This window comes from Labeo rohita, unplaced genomic scaffold (genome assembly GCF_022985175.1).
Source record: "Labeo rohita strain BAU-BD-2019 unplaced genomic scaffold, IGBB_LRoh.1.0 scaffold_52, whole genome shotgun sequence".
NCBI classification, from domain to species: domain Eukaryota; kingdom Metazoa; phylum Chordata; class Actinopteri; order Cypriniformes; family Cyprinidae; genus Labeo; species Labeo rohita.
Window position 1 is genome coordinate 480916 of NW_026129441.1, and position 22320 is coordinate 503235.

A 22320-nucleotide genomic window follows, 5' to 3' on the forward strand; every position below is an offset into this window, starting at 1 on the left:
ACTTCAAAATGACATAGAATGACTTACAAGAACCGACAACCAAACGGTGAACACAACCAAACTTAAATACACAGACTAATCAGACGAAGACAGGTATAATCGATTAAACAGTGACGTAATAATTAAAGACGGAACAGGAAAGACCAAATAAGGGCATACATGGAAAAAAAAAACACAAAACAGTCCACTGGGTGTGACAACAATCAGGTATATTTGCAGTGTTCTTGTTTTCTGCGTTGTTTTTTTGCTGTTAATGGCGCTTAGTGTCTTTATAGAGGTAACGCACACGGAAAGAGCTTCTATGAAGCGTGTTTGGCTGTAAATGAAAATAGTAGAGCAGTGGTTCTCAACTTCAGTCTTCAGTCATTTCAACAGTGCATTAGGAGAAAGATCCATGAACTGAACAGAGTGTGTCTGATTCAGAAACATACAAAATGTGCAGAGCAGTGGGCCCCGAGGACTGGAGTTGAGAGCCACTGTAATAGAGGATGTAATGCAAATAGATCATTACAATTAACAACCATGAGCGCTTGTGGTGTGAACCACTTCATTGTTTTGAAGTGCTGCCCAATTTATCTAGAAATGAAAAAAAAAGGTGCCTGCATTGTCTCGGGGTCTGGTTGAAAACCAAGCTGCGGCCCGTCATTTGAATGGCTTGATAAAAGGAACTACTTTTTATGTAATCTGCACTACTTAGTGTTAAGTAACACTTAAATAAACTGCAAATAAAAGACCATTAAATCTATCAAGATCTCAACAAATAATGAAAAACCAAATTCAAAAACAGTATTACAAGCTTCACTTACAAAACCAGTTTATTCTCTTCATATGGCTACAAATGTTTTTGAAATATGAATACATTGTGAGAGTTGTGATATAAATTGCTGGTGCAGCATAACAATGCTCCTTACACTGAGAATGAGTTGCTCTGGTGTGGTGATATTTTACTGGACCGTACTGATGAAAAATTACCCATTTTGCTTACCATTTAAGATTCCATTATGAAATCAAATGTACCTACAGCAAGCATAGCTTGGGCTTAAGACAAACATGAAAGACAATTTTTTTGGAAGAAAGAGCTCAGGTGAGAAAACAAAAGTTTTCTTCATTATATTTTTTTCCCTCTATGGTAGTTTCCTCTAGACTTACTCATGTTTAAATGTAAATTGAGCAAGCATATTCATTTGATCGGAAGATCAATGATCCCATGATGAATGATTTTTTCCCCTTCCTTTGAAAAAATGGGGAGATGTCACACTGATAATGTAGAAATACAGTTCTCTCATATGTGGAACCTCATGTGGTATTTAAGTGCTTCTTTATTTCTGAAACTCTTTCCGCAATGACCACATATAAACTTCTTCACTCCAGTGTGACGGTTCATGTGCCTTTTAAGGTTTCCTTTTTGGTTGAAACTTCTTCCACATTGTTGGCATATGTATGGCTTCTCTCCAGTGAGAATTCTTATGTGGTCTGCAAAGCATCGTTTATGATTAAAGCTCTTTCCGCACTGAGGGCATGTGTAGTGTTGCTTTCCAGAGTTAATTCTCATGTGGTCTTCAAAGTGTTGTTTTTGATGGAAACTCTGTCCACACTGAGGGCATGTGTAGGGATTTTATCCAGTGTGAATTCTAACATGTCTTTTAAGAGTTAGTCTATGACTGTAATGCTTTCCACATTGCTGGCAGGCATAAGGCTTCCCTCTTGTGTAAATACTTACGTGTCTTTTAATACTTTTTGTTTGATTGAAACACTTTTCACACTGTTAACAGGTGAAATAACTTCTTCCTCTCTTTTAAGTCCTTTTTGTCCTAAAGACTGTGAACAACTAAAAGATTTTTCTCCATTTATGAAATCATGATCTTACTCTTCCATTTCATTCAGTACTTCACTCTCCTCTTTCAGTGCCATCAGGTCTAAGGTGAAAAAAGACAAATAAGTTAACCCCAGTTTAATGGGGTTAACTTAAACCTTGTTGCTTAAAACTTGTTGTTTTAAACCCCAGTTTAAAACAACAGACATCAAAACGTTGAAACATGTAAAATGTCAAAACTAACAAACAGCTACATCCTATATCCACTAAGCAACTGCAAAAGGTGCTGCAGGTAATTTGAGAAACCGTTCTCAATATTGCCAACTCTTCACTTACTTAGGATATCTCAAAAACTTTCAAGGTGGCATTAAAACTCAATATTAAAAAAAAAAATAATAATAATAATAATAATAATAAAAATAATAACAAAAACAGTTTGCCCCAGAAGATGTAATTAATTAATTAGGGGCACCATTTATTGTACAAAAGTGGAAAAAAAATGTCACAGTGCAGGAAGAAAAACTTGTGCTATACAAAAAAACAAAACAAAAAAAACAAATCAAAGAAATGAATAAAACTAGAGCAGACTGACTGAATATGTTCGTGCCAACAATAAATTATTGCAGCGAACAGATACACTCATGCTACACCATCACACCTGTCCACTGATTGCTACGGTGACCATCCTGCGTTTCCACTGTCAGACCAGCACTACTGTAAAACACACCCTTTAACCCACCTCACTGAAGCAAACATCACATAACCCCAGCATTTGACCAGCGAGGGGAAGATTAATGAAACCATATTGTAAAACTTAAAAGAAAAAGGATGTTTGTTCCCTAAATAAAAACCTAAGACTTCCGCATAAATACAGGTCCTTTTCAAAAAATTAGCATATTGTGATAAAGTTCGTTATTTTCTGTAATGTACTGATAAACGTTAGACTTTCATATATTTTAGATTCATTACACACAACTGAAGTAGTTCAAGCCTTTTTATTGTTTTATTATTGATGATTTTGGCATACAGCTCATGAAAACCCAAAATTCCTATCTCAAAAAAAATAGCATATTTCATCCAACCAATAAAAGATAAGTGTTTTTAATACAAAAAAGTCAACCTTCAAATAATTATGTTCAGTTATGCACTCAATACTTGGTCGGGAATCCTTTTGCAGAAATGACTGCTTCAATGCGGCGTGGCATGGAGGCAATCAGCCTGTGGCACTGCTGAGGTGTTATGGAGGCCCAGGATGCTTCGATAGCGGCCTTAAGCTCATCCAGAGTGTTGGGTCTTGCGTCTCTCAACTTTCTCTTCACAATATCCCACAGATCCTCTATGGGGTTCAAGTCAGGAGAGTTGGCAGGCCAATTGAGCACAGTAATACCATGGTCAGTAAACCATTTACCAGTGGTTTTGGCACTGTGAGCAGGTGCCAGGTCGTGCTGAAAAATGAAATCTTCATCTCCATAAAGCTTTTCAGCAGATGGAAGCATGAAGTGCTCCAAAATCTCCTGATAGCTAGCTGCATTGACCCTGCCCTTGAGAAAACACAGTGGACCAACAAAAGCAGCTGACATGGCACCCCAGACCATCACTGACTGTGGGTACTTGACACTGGACTTCAGGCATTTTGGCATTTCCCTCTCCCCAGTCTTCCTCCAGACTCTGGCACCTTGATTTCCGAATGACATGCAAAATTTGCTTTCATCCGAAAAGCAACAGTCCAGTGCTGCTTCTCTGTAGCCCAGGTCAGGTGATTCTGCCGCTGTTTCTGGTTCAAAAGTGGCTTGACCTGGGGAATGCGGCACCTGTAGCCCATTTCCTGCACACGCCTGTACACGGTGACTATGGATGTTTCTACTCCAGACTCAGTCCACTGCTTCCACAGGTCCCCCAATGTCTGGAATCGGTCCTTCTCCACAATCTTCCTCAGGGTCCGGTCACCTCTTCTCGTTGTGCAGCGTTTTCTGCCACACTTTTTCCTTCCCACAGACTTCCCACTGAGGTGCCTTGATACAGCACTCTGGGAACAGCCTATTCGTTCAGAAATTTCTTTCTGTGTCTTACCCTCTTGCTAGAGGGTGTCAATGATGGCCTTCTGGACAGCAGTCAGGTCGGCAGTCTTACCCATGATTGCGGTTTTGAGTAATGAACCAGGCTGGGAGTTTTTAAAAGCCTCAGGAATCTTTTGCAGGTGTTTAGAGTTAATTAGTTGATTCAGATGATTAGGTTAATAGCTCGTTTAGAGAACCTTTTCATGATATGCTAATTTTTTGAGATAGGAATTTTGGGTTTTCATGAGCTGTATGCCAAAATCATCAATATTAAAACAATAAAAGGCTTGAAACTACTTCAGTTGTGTGTAATGAATCTAAAATATATGAAAGTCTAATGTTTATCAGTACATTACAGAAAATAATGAACTTTATCACAATATGCTAATATTTGAAAAGGACCTGTATTGGCAGTGATGGCCCAAAGAAAGATTTTTGAACAGCAAAAATACCATTCTCACTGTCGATGCACTGACTAAGAAAGTGACGTTCAGATGTGATCATTTGTTTCACATCTGTATGTTTTCTTTTAATGTGGAGCCGTAGGTTTTTCTTATTAACCTTAATTCCACAGTGAATACATTTCTCCCTGATTTGTTTTGATCCAGTTCGGACATGGTGTTTAGGAGACACAGACGTGTGTGGTTCACTTGGTGAAGGCTGAGGTTGAAGTAAGGGTGCTGTCTGAGCAGACGCTGAAGGCAGAGGTGTAAAAGTACTCAAAGGAGATGGAAGTTCTGGTCCCTTAAATATTTTCGGTTGATACAATGGAGTACTGGGTGTGGGAGACACAGACGTGTGTGGTTCACTTGGTGAAGGCTGAGGTTGAAGTAAGGGTGCTGTCTGAGCAGACGCTGAAGGCAGAGGTGTATTACCAATCAGAACCATGGGTGTTGCAGTTCTTTGTGGAGACGGAATCTTTTGCTTCTTTTGTTTGCATTTTGTGAGATGAATGTTAAATTGTGCTTTTCGTATAATAGTGGCAGAACAGTAGCAGCAATGAAAATGAGAAACATCTCTGCATTTTAAGTTGCACCTGATGATAATAAAATCTGAAATATTAAAAAAAGTGTGAAAACGCAAATATACTCACAAAATAATGTTTATGGATGTTCAAACACTACACACCTTCTTCCTGAACAGCTGTTTTCAGATGATCCTCCACATTTTTCTTGACACTGTACAAGTCCACTGGTTTGTAGACCCAGGTTTTGCAAAATGGGCAGTGATATTTATCACAGCATGAGATGCATTGTACTATTTTTATGTTTTCTCCTTTTCTAAGGACAGTAGCATGCATCTAAACAAAAGCACATTCACAGTCAAGTAAAGGTTTCTATATCTCACATTTACAGGATTTCCTTATAGGCTAATTTTAGGCGAAATAAGACTTTTAAAGACCCTTTAAAGACCAGCAGAATCCCTGTCACGTCAAATACTAACACATCATAAAACATGTCATGAATGTTTGAAATCGCACACATTTGCAATGACACACTCTATGATTATGACCAAAGCATCCTTACAACTAAAAGCCGTAAACACAAACACACATTTTTTATTTTTTTTAAAAACATAAGTAAATTAATGTTCTTTGACTTACTGCCACCGAATCTCGAATCCACCATACATCCGGAAGTTAATGAACATGTACATGCGCACATTGCGCAGTAACGCCAGTAAGTATGGCGCAGTAACGCCAGTAAGTATGGCGCGCATGACATACCATACGTCACTTTGCGCATGCGCGGTAAACACATACGTGACGTAGGTACCTGACGTCACCGCGCTACAGTCTGCAGCAAGGGGTGTCTCGAAATATCTGATAAATGTGTTACTTATATTTATCAGCCTGCACCCACATGCACATGCTCTCTCTCCATTGTGGGTAAAAGTGCTGTCTTTTAACAGTGCAGCCCTGGCTGATATTACAAACTCCTTGATGAGAAATATAATGTAGCTTTTCAGTGGTGAAGCTAATTTACTGATAAAATCTGGAGGGCAGCAATGAAGTTTCTGTGTTGCTGAATGTGTGTGTGTGTGAGTGACTGAACGTTAAGGTGACCAGATTTCTAAAATGAAAACCAAGAACATTTCCTAGGTCAGTGGGAAAAATATCACTGACATCTCATTTGTGATTATCTGTAATTTCAAAAACGGACACAATATATTTTTGTAGCCTATATGATTTTGGATTTAATTGTTGTGGGTTCCACATATTTGTCAATAATTACAGGGATGTTTGAGAATCAGACCTAGTTTTTAAATATAATTCACCAAAAATCACACTATGAAAAATGTTAGTAACTATTGCAAATAGAAAACATATCAAAACAATATTATAAAACAATTATGGCTTTACAAAGACACATTAAAATAAAATAAATATGAGAACATGAGAAAACTGTTTTAATAAATGTTTAATATTTTCTAACTGTATTTAACATTTTCACAAACTGTGAGTACAGTAATTACAACTTTACAAATTTGATGTTTGCTTTTGATCTTTTCTGTCCCTATTCAGGCTTATTATTTTGCATTTTGACAAAGTATGTGCTTTCTACAAATCTAATTGTGCAAGTGGAATCGATTAGTTTATTTTATTTTATGTATACAGTTGTGGTCAGAATTGTTGGTACCCTTGTTAAATATAACCAAAAAAGGCTGTGAAAATAAATCTGCACTGTTTATCCATTTGATCTTTAATTAAATAATATATTATATATCTAATATCTAATAAAATCACATTCTGAAATAAATTTTCTCTAATATACAATGGCCACAATTACCTTAGAAATTCTTCAGTAAAATATTTCTAAAGTATATTTCCATTCATATTTCCATTTTTTAGCACACCAGCATGACATAGAACATGAAATTATCCAGGAGTGTAAATGTGATGTAATAAAAAGACCAAATTCCCTTAATCATTGATCACAATGAGAATAACCAAAAAGATTGGTCAAAAAGCAGCAAAAGATTGTTAAGCCTCGCAAATTAGAAAGTGTCTATAAGAAAAGAGCTCAAGCATTGAAAATCCATAATAATTACGTTTCAATCAACTAAAGATGTTACAGATCTTCCTGTAAGAGGACATGTGTGTGTATCGTCCTAATGCATGATGAGGAGGAGAGTTTGTACCAAAGATCAAATGAATAAACAGTGCAGATTTATTTTCACATCCTTTTTGATCATATTTACTGAGGACATCAATAATTCTGACCACAACTGTATATTTTTCTCATATTGTAGTTGTAACAGTGGAAGTTTCAGGGATGTTTAATATTGTGTGTAAAACAATCCTGCAACATTATCATGTGTTGTTGTACACTGAACAAAAACAGCTGCCTATTCGTTACTGCCTTGAAACCAATAACGGCGTCTCTTTTGACGATAATTGCATTTTGCTCTCATCCAGGTTCTTCATGGTTAAAGTACAAAGTAGCGGCACGTGACCAAATAGTCAGTAATAGCTCACAGCGCCTCTGCTGCTGAAAATAATCACAATCACACGATTACCAGCTGCTGATATTGGTCAAGCTTTTACAGTGCATGTACAGTACATTTCTGGGACAGATCCAGTCAGGGACAGGACAATAAAAACCGGGATGTCTGGTCACCCTACTGAATGTGACATATATGGGGATACACAGCCCTACTAGCAACCACCCCATGTACCCTAGCAACTGCACAGCAACACCCTAGCAACCACCTTGTGTACCTTGGCAATCATATAGCAACATCCTAGCAACCACCAGAACACCCCAGCCACTACATAGAAACACCCTAGCAACCACACTGAGTGCCTTTGCAACTGCGTAGCAACCAGCCAGAACACGTTATCAACATCACTGCAACCACCCAAGTACACTGGCAACTATATAGCAACAGTCTAGTAACCACCTCCAGTACCTTAGCAACTGCATAGCAACCACCCAAGTACCCTGGCGACTGCATAGCAACTGCATAGCAACCACCTCCAGTACCTAGGCAACAGCTTAGCAACCACTTTCAGTATCTTAGCAACTGCATAGCGACAGTTAGTTGACTGTCTGAATGTGTGTGTGTGTGTGTGTGTGTGTGTGTGTGTGTGTTTTCCAGTGTGGATCATGGAGGAGAATCCAGGATTACAGCAGGACTGAAGAAATGTACGTCTACAAACACACACACACACACACACACACACACACACACACACACAGCTGTAGTGATTGTTGTTGTGTTATAAATGTGTCTGTTCTTGTGTTCAGATGCCTGTTTTCTCACACTGGATCCAAACACAGCAAACACTGAACTCAGTCTGTCTGAGGAGAACAGAAACGTGACACATGTGGACAAGAAACAGTCATATCCTGATCATCCAGACAGATTTGATGTGTTTCAGGTGTTGTGTAGAGAGAGTTTGTGTGGACGCTGTTACTGGGAGATTGAGTGGAGTTGAAGTGTTTATATCAGTGTCATATAAGAGCATCAGCAGGAAGGGACGGGGTGATGAGTGTTTGTTTGGATCTAATGATCAGTCCTGGAGTTTGATCTGCTCTCGCTACAGATACTCATTCAGACACAATAACATACAGACTGATCTCCCTGTATTTCCCATCACCAGAAGAACAGGAAAGTGTGATTATATCAATATAATAGGAGTGTATGATGATGATGATGATGATTATATCAGTAGAATAGGAGTGTATGTGGATGTGAGTACAGGAACTCTGTCCTTCTACTCTCTCTCTCTGACATTATAAAATATGACATTAATCACAGCATTTAATAAAATACAATATTTTGTAACTACAGTAAAGCTGGATCTCTTTAAATAAAAAAAAGCTGTCAGAATATATTTTACAATATTTTCAGAGTTTTAAAGTTAATGTGTGTGTGTGTGTGTGTGTGTGTGTGTGTTTTGTTGTTGTTGTTGTTGTTGTTGTTGTTGTTGTTGTTTTGGGTTTGGGTGGATAGAAACTATAAATATTGAGTTTATTATAAATATTATTATATTTCCAGTCTTTTATTGGCATTTTGTCAAGAAAATTAATGTTTTAATCACAGTATATTTACAAAAATCATATTTTTATTTATTATTTGTATATTGAATTGATTTAAGTATTATCTTAGATATAATGCAAACATTACTTCACCTGACATATTTGTATCAACACTTTTTATTAATTTAAATTATTTTAATTATAAATAAATAAATAATGAATTTAAATTTATTTAAATTATAACAAAACAAAATAATCAAATGATTATGATTATAATACTATTGTATATACTATTGTATATTGTAAATATAGTAAAAAAATATTGCAATGTATTTAATATAATGTATTTAATAATATTAATAATAACATTTATAAATATAAATTTTATACCAAGTAAAAAAAAAAAAAAACCTGAATATTACAATAATCCTGTTGCACAAAAAAGTCAGTATTTTATATTAAAATAAAATTATTTTGGGTATTATTAATGTAAATTATAACATATAAGAAATAAAAAAAATATATATATGTTATGATTGCAATAATCATAACAACACAAATATCAATAATGTAATATATTCATTATACTTTTTATTTAAAATACAAAAACATTACTGCAATATCTATACAATAAAAAGACAATAAAATTCTTTTTTATTCAGTAAAAGCAAAAATTGTTAGCATAATAATAGCTAAAAATATGGATTTTGTTTTATTATTAAATACTGTTGCAGTAATCATGTTGCACTGTAAAATAAAATGTTGGTATATAATAATAATAATAATAATAATAATAATAATAACAACAATAATAACCAAAATAATTTTTATTTTATTGTTTTATTAAAAAATGTTATGATTGCAGTAATCCAATCGTACTGTAAAATTAAAAGTATTTAATAAAAGCAAAATATTAATTATATATATTTTACTAAATTATAACAGTCGCTATTATAATAATCCTGTTGCACTGTAAAATAAAAAGTCAGTATTTTATTATTATTAATATACACTGACCTTCTATTTACAGTACAATGATTTATTTAACTGATAAAATTAAAACAACAGTAAAATTAATATTTTGTTAATAATAACACTCATCATTTGTTTTCAGCAGATTTATAAATGCTTCTCATTATAAATGTGGGAATGGTTGATGTGTTTTGTGTTTTAAATGAACATTATGAGCGACTCAAACTCATGTTCATAATTCATGAAATAAATGTGTTGAGTTTGAAAACGCAGCATGTTTTCCTCTGTTTGATTTGTTAAGATTATTTGTAGCCAGAGCACAGAAGACATTTTCTCCCGACCACTAGGGAACAGTGTTGACAGTGAAACGCAGATACTTCCTCGAGACGCTGCAAGAAATTCTCACTGTAAGTGATTGATCTTAATATGTGTCATCTATTTTAAAATGAAAGTGTTTTTACTGAATGTTTTGATGTCCTGGTAATCTTAATGTATTGATTCATGAATCGAGCAGAACATAAATCAATATTATTTTCGATTTAGACAGTTTAGTTTTGTCCATTTAGTGGACACAGTCTGGGGACTATTATAGCATATTGTGTCTCGTGTGGTCGTAATGTCCAGTTTTTGGCTGAGGTTTAACGTGGTAAGTTTGCATTAAGTCTGTTTATTGTTATGTAATAAACATGTTTTGAACACTGGGCAAACATGATATAATGACAATATTATTATCGGAAGAACCTATAAAGTCTAAAGTTATTTGTATTGGGGCATGACATTTATTCACTAAATGTTAGACAGGTGTTTCTAACAAAAAAGTTGTGATTTAAATTGTACCATGTTATGTATTTAAAGTTGGTATGTGTCCAATTAAATTAAGTATTATTTGTGTCTCTCTTTGTATAGTAATTAGAAGTTACAGTTAAAAAACCTTAATTCTATATTTTATTTTTTCCTGATGGATAGAGTCATCTGTCCACGTTTCTGAGGATGATCTTCTTCAAAAGTATTTCAGAGATGGACACAGCTACAGTGTCATTCTGGATTTCTTGGCATTGAAGCACCACATTAAAATGAGCCTTTGTAATCTAAAAAAATTTAACAACCTGTCCCTTGTACAAAGGAAAAAACTACTCTCCTTTGTAAACTGTTGGGACTGCTGCTGGACTTATTGATGAGTTGAGTGGTTCTGGACAGCATTATGGCTACTGCACAATGTGTTTTAGACCCTACCCCAAAAACACAGTCTTACAGTGAGGAGGCAAGATGTGATGCTTATGATGACAGAGCTTGATCCAGCAGGCATTGAACAACACTCAAGAGGATTTGTGAGAAGGGTTTACCACTCTTTAAGGCCAATTCATGTCTGGCATGTTAATGGTTTTGACAAATTAAAACCATATGGTTTGGCTATAAGTGGCTGAATTGATGGTTACTCATAAAAAGTGATGTGGTTAGTCTGGAGCTAGACATTACAGCTCATCATTACCTACAGTGTGCCAGTGAATTTGGAGTCACACGAAAGCTTCTTCACACTGACTGTGGCTCTGAAAATGGAAAAACGGCTGCAATCCACCGTTTGCTCTGCCTGCCCTGCCCTGACCACTCGCCTGTTCAACGACCCTGTCTCTGTCTCATCTCTGATAACTCTGTTTTGCTGTGTACCAACCCTGCCTGTTTCACTGTGTTTTGCAATAAACGCTGCAAATGGATCCTAATCCCGCTGACCCATCAATACAGAAGACTTTGCCAAACATCGATCCAGCAGTGGTTTACAGACTATTAACAGAAGTCTCAGCTCAAACCAGCATTCTCACAGCACATCAGCAACAACTCGCATGCCTCACGACTCTCACGGAAGAAATGGTAAAGACTTTACAGTCTCTGCGCTTACCATCATCCGAGACCACCTCGTCACCATTAGCCTTGGCACCTCAAACACCGCTGCCGAATCCTCCCATCGCCAGCCCTCGCTTAGCCTACCCAGAGAAGTTTGACAGCACGCCGGCTAAATGTAAGGGGTTTTTGCTTCAATGCTCACTGTTTGTCACACAACAGCCTGCTTTATACCCCACTGAGGAGAGTCGCATAGCTTTTGTTTGCTCACTTTTAACTGGTAAAGCTTTAGATTGGGCCACCGCTGTTTGGAATCTGAATTGTCCTGCCTTTCCCTCATCTGAAACTTTTCTGCAACGCTTTAACATAATAGAACTATAAACAAAACAATGTGGCTTGAGACAGTCAAGAATCAGTAGTGTAGAGTTCAGTGAATGCATGAACATGTTATGGGCTGTAGGAGTGTTGGATGCGTCAAATAAAACAAAGAGAAACAAAATCAAATCCCACGTGCAGCTCCCGCTGGCCAGTTGTGATGCTGCCTTTTAAAAGGCCAGACAGGAACCGGCAACAGGAGTCCTCGACAAAATCCATCCAAAGACAGTCAGTTAGGAGGAGGAGCAATTCAACCCAAAGACGACAGACATACACATGGGTCACACAATCATGTCATTCTTTTCTCTGTAGTGTTTTTGTGCAGAAATAATAAAACACAATGACAAATCAAGTTGAAATCAGATAGAAACTATAAGTTAATAATAAATAATTTACATTGTTATAAAATATTTATATTTTGAATAAACACTGTGCTTTTTAAACTTGTTATTCATGAAAGAATCCTGAAAAAAAAAAAAATTACAGGTTCCAAAAAATATTTGGCAGCACAACTGTTGATATTATCCAACACTGATCATTCTAATAATAAATCCGCATATTAGAATGATTTCTGAAGGATCATGTGACACTTAACAGTAACAGCTGATAAAAATTCAGCTTTTCATCACAGGAATAAATTCTATTTTAAAGTATGTTAAAATAAAAAACATTATTTTATATTGTAAAAACATTATGCAATATTACTGTTTTTTTTCTATATTTTTAATCAAATAAATGCAGCCTTGATGAGCAGAAGAGACTACTTTAAAGACTAAAGACTAAGTCTTTCTGACCCCAAACTTTTGAACGGTAGTGTAATCTAAATATTACTTCAGCTGACATGTTTGTATCAACACTTTTTATAATTTAAATGAATTATTAAGTTATTAAATTATATAAAAAAAAATAAATAAATAATAGCAACCAAAATATGAAATTAAATTTACTTAAATTGTAACAAATCAATAAAAATAAGATTATGATTATATTAATTGAATAAACAGTATGTATGCATGCATTAAATAATGTATTTAATAATATTAATAATAATAATAATAATAACATTTATAAATATTAATTTTATACCAAGTAAAAAAAAAAAAAAAAACACTGCATAAAAAACCTGAATTATTTTGGGTATTATTATAATGTAAATTATAACACATATTGTAAGACATACAAAAAATATATATTACACAAATATCAATATGTTATATAAATATATATATATATATATATATATATATATATATATATATATATATATATATATATAAATATAATATGTTCATTATACTTTTTATTGCAAATACAAAAACATTATTGCAATATTTATTCAACAAAAAGGCAATAAAATTATTTTTTTTATTCAGTAAAAGCCAAAATATGAATTAATAAAATTATAAAATAATAAAATGTTGTAATTGCAATAATAATATTTTAATATAAATATATTGTATTAATCTTGTAAAATTCTGTAAAACTGAATAAAAACTCAATAATCATTAATAATAATAATAATAATAATAATAATAATAATAATAATAATTCGAATTATAATAATAGGATTAAAATACTAATGTTTTACTTTACTAAGAGTTTTTATTTATTTGTGTAATTTGTATTTTTACAATAAAGTAAAAATAATATTTTGTTTATTAATATGAATTGCAATAACAAAGTAGTAATAATATATTAAAAATAACCAACATATATAATATTTAGTGTTTTCATATTATAGCATTTTAATTGTATTTTCATTAATGTTATAACATTTACAATTAATAATAATAATAGATATTGATGTAAATATTGAAATTACAAAATAATTTATATTAACGTTTAATTATAAAATAAAATTCATATTTTGTTTTATTATAATTATTAATAAATACTGACTTTTAATTGAAAATATATGAAACATTGTAATAATATTATTGCAATAATATTGAGTTTTATATGTATTATTTATTATATTTATTTGTTTGTTTAATTGTTGGTTGTCATTTAAATAAAATATAGTTCATATTTTATATATTTTATATTAATATTTTGTTATTATTATTATTATTATTATTGAATATTATTGATAACATGCCTTATATTTGTTATAATTTAAATAATAATAATTACCAAATATGAATATGAATTTTATTTTATTATTAAATACTGCTGCAGTTATCATATTGCTCTGTAAAATAAAATGTTAGTATATAATAATAATAATAATAATTAATTAATTAATTAATTAATTAATTAATTAATTAATAATTTTCTTTTGTTGTTTAATAATAAAGAATAAAGAAAGCATAAAGAAATATTATGATTGCAGTAATCCTATCACACTGTAAAATAAAAATTCAGAATTTAATAATAACCAAAATAATATTAATTATTTTTATTATGTAAATTAAAACAGATACTATTACAATAATCCTGTTGCATTGTAAAATAAATTAAATAAAAACAAAATATTAATTATATGTATTTTATTAAATTATAAGTTACTATTATAATAATCCTGTTGCACTGTAAAATAAATTCAGTATTATTATTATTATTATTATTATTATTATTATTATATACTGACCTTTTATTTACAGTTCAATATGATTATTGCAATAGTATTTTTTTTATTGAGTTTAAATGTTATAATAAGTCAAATTATAATTTAATGGTGTTAATATTATTATTATTATTATTATTATTATTAACAAAATATTTTTTTCTTTATTTTAAATATACCAATAAATAAATCAACAAAAACTATCTGAGTATTTAACAACAACAATAATAATGATTTATTATTATTTAAATGTCAGTAAATCCATTTAAATGGTACAATTGCTGTAAAATAAAAAGTCAGTATTTTAATTAAATTGTTATTATTATTATTATTATTATTAATAATAATTCATATTGAGTTTTTATATATTATGTTTTTATTTATTTATATTATTGCAAATATAACATCTTTATCTTATTATCATCTTATAATAATAAAATAAAAATCATATGTTGGCTGATTTTTTTATTATTGAGTAAATATTGTTATATATAAATATTGTTAAAATATTATTGCAATAATAATAGTTAAATAATACATTTATAATTATTATATAATTGATATGTTTGTTAATTGCAATCATATCATATTTCTATATTTCTAATGTTTCCTATAATTTAAATGATAATAATACCTAAAAATATGAATTTTATTTTATTATCAAATACTTGCATATAATTGCATTAATCATATTGCACTGTAAAATAAAATGACACTATAATAATAATAATAATAATAATAATAATAATAATAAATAATAATAACCAAAATAATTGGTTATTTATTTATTTTATTGTTTTATAACAATAAAGAAATGTTATGATTGCAGTAATCCAATCGTACTGAAAAATAAAAAATATTTAATAAAAACAAAATATGCACTGTAAAATAAAGTCAGTATTATTATTACTACTATTATTATTATTATTATGTACTGACCTTTTATTTACAGTACAATATGATTATTGCAACAGTAATTTTTTATTGAGTTTAAATGTTTTAATTTAAAAATAAAGTAAAATTATATTTTGTTATTGGTGTTAATATGTAATGGGACTCTTGAGAAGCGTGTAAGATCCAAGTGCAAGCTTTTATTGAACACAAAGTAGTCAGACAGGCAGGGTCGATCTCCAAACAAACAGTAATATCCAGGGCAAAAACAATAGCGAAATCCAGAAAATAGGCAGAGGGTCAAAATACCAAGAGAGCAGTCCAAATGTAACAAATAAACAAGGCAATGAAACAAGGCAAAACTATGGCAATGAATTAAGGTATATAACTATGACTATGAGACAAAACAAAACCGTGCAAATCACAAAACGAGGCAATGAAACAGGGAAAACCGCTTGGTAGAGTCTGCACAGGCAAAACAATACTTCACAAAGGCCTGTTTGGTTTAGGCCTCCTTATATGGCCACCAAACAGGAAGTAACCCATGAAGCAGCAGAAGGAGCAGTAACAGGGCTCCCTCTGCTGGCGTGGCTTTACATATTATTATTATTATTATTATTATTATTATTAACAACAACAACATATTATTTTTTATTTATTTTAAATATAACAATAAACAAATCAAAATTTGAAATTACTAGTCCCTGCTGAATAATCCAGCATAAAGCAGCGTGGATTCCAGGCTGGTTTATGATAGTTAGTGTTTTTGTCTGCATATTTATCTATTTAACCCATTAATGATGTAAAGGAAAAACAATATAAGGTCAAAACATATGAGTTATTGGATTATATGATAACTTTGTCATTTATTTTGCTCCCTCTGCTGAAAGTAGATCTGAAAACTGTAATTGCTTTAGTTCTGATTACATTATTCATTGTTGTCACTGGTAAAACATTTCAAAGCATCAAAGGAATTGTCTCCTGTTTCATAAGATCTGTGCACAAATCAGTTAAAAAGAGCAGTGAACATAACAAAAACATTCAGAGATATGAAAACCCAAAAATTGAAGCTTAATCATATGCAGTTTGTTCAGAAGCAGGGGTTATAAGAAAAGCTTTTTCAATCAGACAGTTAATAACAACTTGATAAAGTTCAAAACTGAAATCTGCTATTTTTAAAGACTTTCATACCAATCTGGGAAATCACACACGTCCAAATCCAGCTGTCAGTCACTGATTTCAAAAAGCACACATAGTAAAAGGTGTCAGTGCAGTCACTCAGGACCATGAAACAGTTGAAAATAGTGATGACATGCACTTTCAACAATTACTAAAACTAATAGAAACACTAACCACCACATTGTTAACAGACTTCAGCAACCTTTGAACATGTACTATATGAAAGAAATAAAGACAAACTGGTTTGCAATAAGTGAATATGATAATTCTGTTTTTTGCAGTTGTTTAATCATCCTGATTGATTTCATCTAAGGCTGTGTTGCTGTAAGTAGATTACAAATTGTAGCTTTAGAAAGAAATATTTAGTTTAATTCAGAATATAATTTATTACATCTAAGGATTTAGAGGTAGTTATTTCACCAGCCATCAAGATTCTGATGTATTCAGTACTTGTTCATTCTTCTCTTGGGGGTAAAAAGAATAGCCCTGCAGAGTTTAGCATCAACCCTCATTAAATTCATCAAATCTAGCTAATCAAGCCCGTCAGGGTTATTTAAAAACTATGGGTATGTGTGTTGGAGCAGAGGTTTGCATCCCTGATGTAATATTTCAGGAAGGAAGCCTGTAATTGGATGGAAGTTACTCAGGGAATCATGCAAAATACAGCTACCTACAACACCAGAGTAGCTGCTCAGTGTCACATTTTTGAATATTTGTGATCCTCTCTTTGAAGACCCAGCTCATTTACGGCTGGGTAAATAGTGACAGTGTGAGCTTTATTTCAGAGTGGTTTTACGAACAATTTACACAAAAATGAATGAAGGCCCATTGACTACAACATAATCAGTTATTAATATTTTGCTGGTCCTGTCTTGTTTTGCATGTGTTTATAATTTCTTTGTAAAAATTATGACCGCACAATTTGCCATTTTCATTGTAATATTATCAGAAATAAAAACAATTCACTCAAAGCAAATTTGCAATATGCTTACAAAATCAGTAACATGTTTTTGTTCTCTTGGCTACTACTATATGTCATTTAATTGATTTTCCAACTGACCGTCAAACCACGCTGCAAAAACAAGCCACTTACAAGGATTGTGGGCTTTCTTGGAGTTATTGGAGCTGTTGATGGAACTCATGTTCACATCATTGCTCCAACTGTAAACGAGGAAACGTACCAGTAGAAAAGGATTTTAAAACATCAATAATAATTTGTGATAATTTTGCACAATGTAAAGCATTTTTTTTAAATACATTGAAATATTAAATAGTGTCTTAATTTTTATTTTTATTTTTTTACTATAGTTGCATCAAATGACTGAAGTGGTGCTGCTGTGGCTTCTCATAAGCAGGTTCACTATTGGCTGTTTCAGAGGTCAAGGGTGGCCATTTTGGGTTGACATCATTGTAGTCCTTAGTTCACAACACTTAAGTATCCCCTCAGTCAACACTTAAGAATCACTGTTAGACTTTACTGAAAGTTGCTTTTAGCTTCTTTATAAAAGTCCCCTATTCTTACAAAAGTCCTACTTTTTACTAAGAATTTTTCAACACTTAAGTCAAAGTTTAAGACTATTCTTAAGAATATTTCTGAGAAGTTTTATACATGTGGGCAATGTTTTTCTATTCCTCAAATCATGATACCAAAGAACAGCAGAACATGCACACTTTATTTAGTAAAGTATGAACAGAAATGTGTGTGACATTCAGTTTTTGCTGCAGTTGTTGAATCTGAAGTGCAGCTGGACTCACTGAAACAGGAAGTAGAAGAACAGAGGAGACAACAGCAGGAGGAAGCTTCCCTTACACATCCCATCTAATCAAAACAATAAGAAAACTATTGTTAATTAATGTTACTACTAGCAATTAAAAATGCTTATTCATTGGTGATATACTTAATTACAGTTTTACAGTCAAACTGGTATTTCCTACAATATTATTTTAATCTCTGTCATAATCATAAACACATGGTTTGTAGCTCAGTTTCTTCTGTTTAGCATAACAAACTGCAGTAGTTATTTACCTTTATTTACCTATAGCAAAAGTTAGCAACTCTGTGAGAAATTATTTCCAGTGAAGCAGCACCAATGAATCACCCATCAATTATAACAGTAAATTTAAATCCATCATATTGGACTTACCAATTTGCATAACTGTTGCAGTCGAAGCACTTGTAAGATCCACTGGGACATGTTTGTACGATTTGATCTGCACAAGAACCTTTCAGATTTTCACAGTTGTAACAGCTGAGAGAGTGTCCTTTAATAATGCAAGAGAGAGACAGTGAGACATACAGATCTGTATTTGTATCAAGTAACATTACAAACAGTATTTGTCTTTGTACCTGCAGTAAAAAGCAAGAACAGAAAAAAAAACTGAGATCTGCAAAACCATTTTTGATCAGGATGTGATTTTAAAATCATCCCTGTTTCAGCACTCATTTTATAGGTTTCAAAGCGGGTGGGTCTTCATGAGAACCTGAACGTTTCTGTAATCAGAAACTTCAGCTTGCACAATTTACTTGGAAGTTAAACATAAAGGGATGTTTAATAAGGAAAAACATGAAATCCCTGCAAACAAACCTGCACTCATCTTTTATGGGGCCACTTAGGGCTAGCCTAAGGGACCCCAGCTGGCTGACGGCACAGGGCCACTGAGACTTTGCTTATTGGCAAAACGTTGGCCCCTTAGCACTGGCCCTGAATGGGCAGCCTCACTAGGCCCACACAGGGCCTGTACTATTAATCTACGACAAAACATCTGTTTGACTATAAATACTTTTCAGCTAATAAACTGAAAACTTTGAGAAAAACAGTTATTATACATCTGAAATGGATGCAGTCACCACAAAACTAATGTCTGTATTGTCAAAAATGTACAGTAGTCAAAGGGATTTCAAATCAATGGATTTATTAAATACACTGAAAGGGACTACAAATTATCTATACAAATATAAAATTACAAATTAACATAAAATTTAAAAAATACCAAATTATTACTTTGAGCTCTGCTGAAAATATGATTTGGTGTGCAAAAGTATTCATTGGCAAAGCTCACTCTTCATCAGCAGACAGTAGTAGCACTGCTTTCATCCACACACTCTGTCTCTTGAATTCCACAACCACACCTTTATCTCACTCTCAACTACAGAATCAGGAGGACTTGAAAGGAGCATTTTTAATTAGCCTCTGAAAAACATGAGGGATCCTCAAATCTGGCTTGTGAGATCCACTTTCCTGCAGAGTTTAGCTCCTACTTTGATCAAACTCACCCACGTGTGATTTTCTAATGATCCTGAAGCAAAGCCACTATGCATGCATTAGCCGAAAAAGTGTAACGGCTAAAGCTAATGCCTCTGGTCTGGCAGTACGTGGGAAAGGAGACCAGAGGTCGTTTCCTTTGAATGGATGTCAATGGAAGAGAAGCTCTACGCTGAATAAACAGCTTTTCAGAGGAAATGGCTTATCATTGAATGAATCGACAGCCTATCTGCTAATCTTCAACATGTTTTACACTAAACAAAACTTTTCTGAAAAAAAAAATGCGATTTTATAAGAGAAGTCACTGACTTTTTGGAGGAATTCAGCTTTATTCCTATGGTATCTGTAAATGGCGATTGGGTGTCGTACAACTCTGACTGAAATTCAATGACGTCAAGGCTATAATGTTATTAAGGGACACGTGATCCAAGTTAACTGTTACACTTTCTCCAATAGTAAGTAATACAGACCCTCTCATTTCCCTATAGTAAGAAAATCTCTGCCTGACATTGATTAGCATGCTCAGGTGTGTTTGATTAGGGTTAAAGCTAAACTCTGCAGGAAAGTGGATCTCGCGAGCCATATTTGAGGATCCCTAGCCTACATGAAACAACAGGTTCTGAAAAGGTCTCTTTTGGTTTGAGCCATTCCAGTTCAATTGAGTGGCTAATGAATGGCCAGTCAGCAGAGGTGGGACCAAGTCATTGTTTTGTAAGTCACAAGTAAGTCTCGAGTCTTTGCATTCAAGTCCCAAATCAAGTCCCGAGTCAAGACAGGCAAGTCCAAGTCGAGTTGCAAGTCATCAACTTTAAGCTTCAAGTCTTAAGCAAGTCATTAGTGCTCTTTGTATATATGTAAATAAATGTAAGATAATGTACATAGTTGATCGCTAAATCACGCTGCAAACTGGATTACATCATTTGTTTATCCTGAAAGAAATTAAAGTGAAAAGGGAGAAAAATTTATAATATTTAATTGTTGCATATACAATAATCATTTGGTTAAAGAAATACTTCAATTCAATTTTTTTTTAAAGGAACATTATTGCCTTGCCGACTTCAGACATTAATGTTCAATTAGCTGCAATTTGCAAGGATTTATCTAATAATTCTGTTTCACTAAACTTTAAACCTTGATTAAAAATAAGCAGGTTTACATTTAACCCATCATTTTGATCATGGATTTAAGTTATACTTATATTTAAGATTTAGGATTTAAAGATAACTTTAGTCCTGTTGCACCATAACTTTAAACTCTGTATTAAATAGAATTAAATAACGAATGATTATGCAATAACTTTAAACTTAAAAGGTTTAAGCTAAATAAAATAAAATGCACATGCAATTAAAATATGTGACTGAGAGAGAGGTTTTAGCGAGGTGTTTATTATAAGTAAAAATGAAAATTGAAGCACATAGCGCTTTCAGAGTGCAAGGGTTGTGGTGGGACATCATGCCCGGGATGTGGATGTCGGACAAACAAAAGAAGTGAGGAATGTGTTTAACATTTAACAGCAGCAGTCACGGTGATGATGAGGCGAGCACCAGTGATCCCGACCACGCCTCTCGCTTCTCATGCCCGCGTTCTGTGTGTCTGCTGGGCGGCGATCAAACAGACAGGACAGCACTGTCAGCAGCGGAGATAGTTAAGCCCAATGGGTCAAGTGCACGTTGCAGGGATCCGTCTACAGTGAAAACGACTCTAATCATAAAGTCTTTCCGAGTCACAGGGCTCAAGTCCAAGTCAAGTCTCGAGTCATTGCTGTCAAAGTCTAAGTCGAGTCTCAAGTCTTCTTTAATTATGTCGAGTCGAGTCGCAAGTCATCAAATTTGGGACTCGAGTCCGAGTCGAGTCTCGAGTCATGTGACTCGAGTCCACACCCCTGCCAGTCAGTTGTTAGTGTTCCCCTTCAGTCGTTTCACTACGACGTTACATATGGGAACTCGCTTGAGAGTCCAATCATCTCCAAGCCTTATTCAAAAGGCCAATGAACATTCATGAACATTGGCGAGTGGTATTTGCATGCCGAGCCACTCCCCCGTACATATGGGTATATAAGATGGCGGCGTGCAACCACTCATTCAGACTTTTGCTTTTGGAGCCTCGTCTCTAAGCTTAAAAAAAAAAAAAAAAAAAAAAAAAAGATTTCCTGAGTTTACAGTCTCTCTGCTGGCGTGCTGCCGAACTTCTAAAAGAGCTATACTAAAAGAGCGTTCGGCAGCCACCAGCATAATCCTGCGGGCTGCCGTTTTCACGGCATCAACGCCTCCCGCACTCCAGTGAGCGCCCCGTCTGAGTGCACGGTTGTGCCGCGGTTCCTCCCTGGGTGGACCGGGATTTCAAAAAAAGAGTGAATTTCTCACGGCTGTCAAGGGCATCTTCC

General features: G+C 33.5%; 1 protein-coding gene across 1 annotated transcript; it reads right to left on the reverse strand.

The window, feature by feature from the left end:
• Positions 1-4254: 4254 nt before the first annotated feature.
• LOC127161002 (uncharacterized) lies at positions 4255-5525 on the reverse strand. Its single transcript, XM_051103652.1, has 3 exons — positions 5474-5525; positions 4999-5170; positions 4255-4922 (listed from the first exon to the last, which is right to left on the reverse strand). The coding sequence occupies exons 2-3, from the start codon at positions 5168-5170 to the stop codon at positions 4255-4257; spliced, it is 840 nt and encodes a 279-aa protein (XP_050959609.1). The 5' UTR covers positions 5474-5525.
• Positions 5526-22320: the final 16795 nt, after the last annotated feature.

Excerpts from the sequence above, each read along its gene's own strand:
- LOC127161002 (XM_051103652.1), bottom strand. The coding sequence starts at position 5,170 with ATGCATGCTACTGTCCTTAGAAAAGGAGAAAACATAAAAATAGTACAA. Across the intron at positions 4,923-4,998 it reads AACAGCTGTTCAGGAAGAAG|ATTTTATTATCATCAGGTGC; the intron begins GTGTGTAGTGTT and ends TTAATATTTCAG.